Raw genomic sequence first — 4,562 nt, forward strand, 5'->3', positions numbered from 1 at the left:
TCTAAAACAGAAAAATGACTTCAAAACGGTCAAAAATTGCGCAAAAGCTGCGAATTTTGGACCCATAAGCTCAACAAAACCATTAGGAACCCAAAACCCAATCCACATAGGGCAAAAAATATCCACAACTTCAAATGGCCATAGGATTAGTGTTTTTAGAGCATTTTTCCTAGAAACAAGCCTAATGGCAAGGCCATAATGTGAGCCCTCCCATAGCTGAAGAACGATGCTAGGAAGCCATAGGGAAGATTCCAACCCAATGCCAAAACCATAACTAGGACTTTCCTTAGAAACTCAACTCCTGGCAACAACAAAAAATCAAGTATAAGGAAAGATGTGAAGTCACAAGATGCATGCATAGCATAATTAGAGTCTACAGGTTATGAGGAACCAGGCAAGACCAAGTTTGGCCAAAACTGAGCATTTTGGTTGCTGCCACTTAGCCAATTCTAGACTCCCAGTGCAAGATTTGACATGGACTATGGCTTGTTGCCAGTCCAGAGGTTCCATTTGAGATGAGCAACCCAATGGAGTCCAAATCACATGTCAAAAGTCAAAATCCAAAGTTGACTACACCATGCCAAGTCAAAGAGGTGTCCATATGCTTTTTGGGTCAAAACTGAAGATTTAGATGTCCAAATTGAACATACAGGGCTTGGTTGGGACCAACAAGAAGTGTACATACGACATATGAGGTCAAAACCCCAGTTTGGAACATATGGCAGCAACCGCGGTTGCTACCACTTTCACAATTTGCAGGACTGGAGCATACCACCAGCAAGTACACCTCTCAGGGATCCCAATGGCACCTTGTTTGCACATAACTGACACTTCTACACCAAGATACTGACCAAAATAACTTAGAACACCTATGATGACATCTGACTCAGATAACTACTAAAATTTGTGCTCTAGCCGAGATAGCTTAATGATTACCTTGTACAAGAACCAGTACTTCTAAGAAGATGAGGAGGAGAACAAAATACAAGTTGGACAAGCTAGAAGAGTTCTAGCCAAACATGGAGAAAAATCTTAGGGACAAAAGGCTGCTTCATCAGTGAAGAGATGCAGATGGCCCAAGGCCAGAGAGTGTTCACCGCAATGTGGAAGGATGAGCAAGGAAGGAGGTGGGAGGCACCACAAATGCCTGCAGAATCAACGACATTGCCTACCTGCCAGAAAACTCTAACAGAGCAATCAGAAGGCTAAGATTGGACGACTTCTTGGCACAACCCATTGTGAGGGCAGAGTATAAATGGGCATATGAATTGCTTACCTCCCTACACAAGGAAAGTGAAGACGTGGCCACAACCCACCTCACCAGCTCACAGGGAGAGAATCTGAAGGTAACACTAACACCGGATACGCTTGCAGAGATCACGAAGTTACCAAGGGGTGAACCGATAAAGACACAAGGCCTGGCCGATGATGAGATCGCCAGCACCAGGCTGCCCACTTTCGAGACCATCAAAGAGCAAAGAACAAGCCGCTTGATGAGGATATTGTACCAGCATTTCCACTTTGACAGACAACTAAGGTATACCAGGCCTGAGAAGAACTTAGCCTCTACCCTCCACCAAAGTACCGCAACTTCGGAACGTGACGATGATGTGGCCAAGTGGGCCTTAGACAGACTGCTCGTAGCAACAGAGAAAAAGCAATGGGACAAGCCACAGGAAACCCCATCCTCAGAGGGGCAGAAGCCCTAACAAAGATAGCAGCTCATCTAGTAGGAGAGGGAGACCAACTGCATGAAGCCCCAACCTCAAATGCATGGGCAGAGCTAGTGAAAGCACCAGTGCCAAGAGACTGGGCAGCACCTTCTTCTTCAGCAACACCCAAAGTAAGGAAGCCTAAGAAGACGACACAGTTGGAGTACCTCCGAGACGAGGGAGCCACCAACTCGGAGGAGGTGCTCTTGAAAAGTGACGAAGACAAAGTGGAGTTAGCCCAGAAGAAGAGGGCTAGCTAGAAAGAAAACAAAGAATGGAGCAGACATAAGAAAGCGCCAAGGCTACCCTTGAAAGGTTTTAGAAGAGAAAGGAAGTCCAACAAGGTAGAAGGGCGGAGAAAAAAGTGCAAAAGAAAGAGAGTAAGAAGAGCCTCATGGACATGATGCAAGAGAGGATTAAAGCAAAAGGATTAGCACCTAAGCGGCCAACAGTGAGCCCTACAAAATTGGAACAAGTGGCCAAAATATCCAAGACTACTCTAGAAGAATCAGCTGCCAAGCCCATGGAACTAAGAACAAAGAAACGCATGGATGTTTGGCCAGAAACCCAGATAGAAACACCAGCCAAAGAGGCAGAACAACCATCTAAGGAAACAATAGAGCGGGTTCCAGAGATTGAAAAGCCAGTGGAAGAGACAAAAGGAAAAGAAAGGGTAGAAGAAGAGGCTCCATCGCAGCCCATCCATCCGTTAGAAGAAGTGAACAGAATGGAGGGGGAAAGAGCGGCTCAACTAATGATAGACATTGCTATGGAGCAGAGACCTGCTAGCCCTACGCCCACCCTCCAACCCATAACCCTCCTTGAAACCTCGGAATTGCTCAAAACCGACAAGAAGAGAGAGGCACCGGAAACCCTCCACCTCAATGAACCCATGTTGCCAAGGCCACTAACAGAGGAACAGCAGGTGGCAATTACATTACGAGATTTGATGGTGGCCGGTTACTCTCTAGAAGAAGCCAGAGAGGCCATAGGGTTCAGTTTAGATGCACCAAAGACGAAAGTTCCGATCGCAGGAGAAAAAGCCTCAGAAAAAGAAAAGCTAAGGTTGTGCACCTGTGAATAGTTAGACACAATAGGCACATTCACACAAGAAGAGCAATTTGAGGGCTTGCAAAAAAAGCAAGAACACCCTATGATGATTGACTCCATAGCAGAGATAATAAAAATTAATAAAAATTGAACAGGTAACAGGAGAAGGTGTACCTCCAGAAGGCTTGCAAATAACGCAAGAAAACCTTGGGACGGAGGCTACACCCTCCACTTCAACTACTCCAACAAGCTTGAAGGAGGATCCGACATTCAAAGACATACATAAAATCATGCAAGCTTGGTGGAAGAGCAAACAAGAGGCGGTCTTGATGACACCAATCTTTCGCAGAGTAAAAGAGGGAAGAGAAGACATTGCTAAGGCCCCCGACACGATCATGACGGATGCAAGACCGCTTGTTTTAGACCAAAAGCAGGAAGTCAAAGAAAAGAAAAAAGAAGGAAGAGGAAGCATCGACCAGCCAGCCAACCCCCTTCTATTACCCCACTGTATCAACTCCCTACAACAAACGCAACAAGAGCCTCTTTGATCCAGAAGCTGGCTGACGAGATCACTCAAGAGGACTTGCGGACGGTCATGGCACTCGAGAAGGAGCAAGAAAACAACGCTGATTTAAGCTTGGCCGTCGCAAGCATGAATACATACCTAAAGAACAGAGAACAGGAGTTGGAAGAAAAGACTAGAGAAGCCGAGGAGCTGCACAAGGCAAACGAAGAGTTGGAAAAAACCAATATGACGCTCCTCGAGGATCTGAAACGATGGGAAGCGCAAATGGAGCGCATGAGCCAAGAGAGAGATAGGTTCCAACAACAGTATGAAATGGAAAAGACCCACAAGGATATGCAGGCAAGCATGATGCAAAGCACTAAGTTGGTGCTGGAAAATAAAGAAAAGTTGTATGAGCAAGCCCATAAAAGCGCCGCAGAATCAACAGAGGTTGCTCGACGCCAGCAAGTGGCTATAGACTCCCTCAAACACAAAGTAGCGGATCAAAATAGGCAACTGGATTCCTTTCTACAAAATCCAATGCTTATTCCGTCTACTGAGAAGGAGCTAGTAGAAGCCCTCAAATCCCAGGTCGACAACTTAAGAGAGAAGTGGGAGATGGAGCAAACTCCTAAAGCTGCAGTAGAAGAAGCCCTGCATAAAGCGAAAAAAGATTGGGAGGAAGACTTCCAAAACCTAAATAGCGGTCTTGCAAACATCACAAAGGAAGTTTTGGACCTCCGATCACAATTAGCCAAGTTTGAAAGGATACAAAATCTACCACCAAGGGAGAAAGGGGAAGTAGTGGCAGCCAAAGAGCAAGAAATAGAGGTGACAGAACCTCGGCCACAACACAGAAGAGTAGCAGGAGGTAGGCACCTCAGCGGCAGTAGGATTGAAAAGACCAAGAAAAGTCAGATAGCTCTAGCACATCTAGCCGAGCGGCCAGTCTCCAGCCATGAAACGATTCTTGCAGAATCTTCCACTGTGGGCTGCCAATCTTGAGCACAACAGGTCCGGCCAGCCCTCGACGAGCCTCTTTATTGAAAAGCCCTGCTTTGATTGGATGGGAACGGGCCGTTGGCTATGGTTGGAAGAGGTGGGGTGTGGGCTACACCGGCCAGCCAGCCAGTTGCCGGCCAAAAAGGGAGCTGTACACGTAAAAGCACGCCCCTGTTAGATGCTCTTTGGCTGGTCGGCCGCCTTAGATGTGCTCGTGCTAAGAGCCCTGCCTGCCGACCACTGGCTAACAACACAAAAAGTCGTGGCCAAGAGCACACTCTTTGACCAAGCGC

At 46.8% G+C, this 4,562-nt stretch overlaps 1 protein-coding gene and 1 pseudogene across 1 annotated transcript; both read left to right on the forward strand.

The window, feature by feature from the left end:
* The first annotated feature begins 494 nt into the window (after nucleotides 1-494).
* LOC147437966 (uncharacterized) lies at nucleotides 495-2,796 on the forward strand. Its single transcript, XM_086486672.1, has one exon. It carries the CDS (start codon nucleotides 2,107-2,109, stop codon nucleotides 2,794-2,796), a length of 690 nt encoding a protein of 229 aa, XP_086342798.1. The 5' UTR covers nucleotides 495-2,106.
* Nucleotides 2,797-2,942: 146 nt separating this feature from the next.
* On the forward strand, nucleotides 2,943-4,272 carry LOC147437967 (uncharacterized; annotated as a pseudogene).
* The last annotated feature ends 290 nt before the right edge of the window (nucleotides 4,273-4,562 follow it).

Source organism: Adiantum capillus-veneris, chromosome 17 (assembly GCF_014529385.1).
Source record: "Adiantum capillus-veneris isolate H3 chromosome 17, ASM1452938v2, whole genome shotgun sequence".
In the NCBI taxonomy this organism is placed as follows: domain Eukaryota; kingdom Viridiplantae; phylum Streptophyta; class Polypodiopsida; order Polypodiales; family Pteridaceae; genus Adiantum; species Adiantum capillus-veneris.

Coding starts and splice junctions, on each gene's coding strand:
- LOC147437966 (XM_086486672.1), top strand. CDS start 2,107: ATGGACATGATGCAAGAGAGGATTAAAGCAAAAGGATTAGCACCTAAG.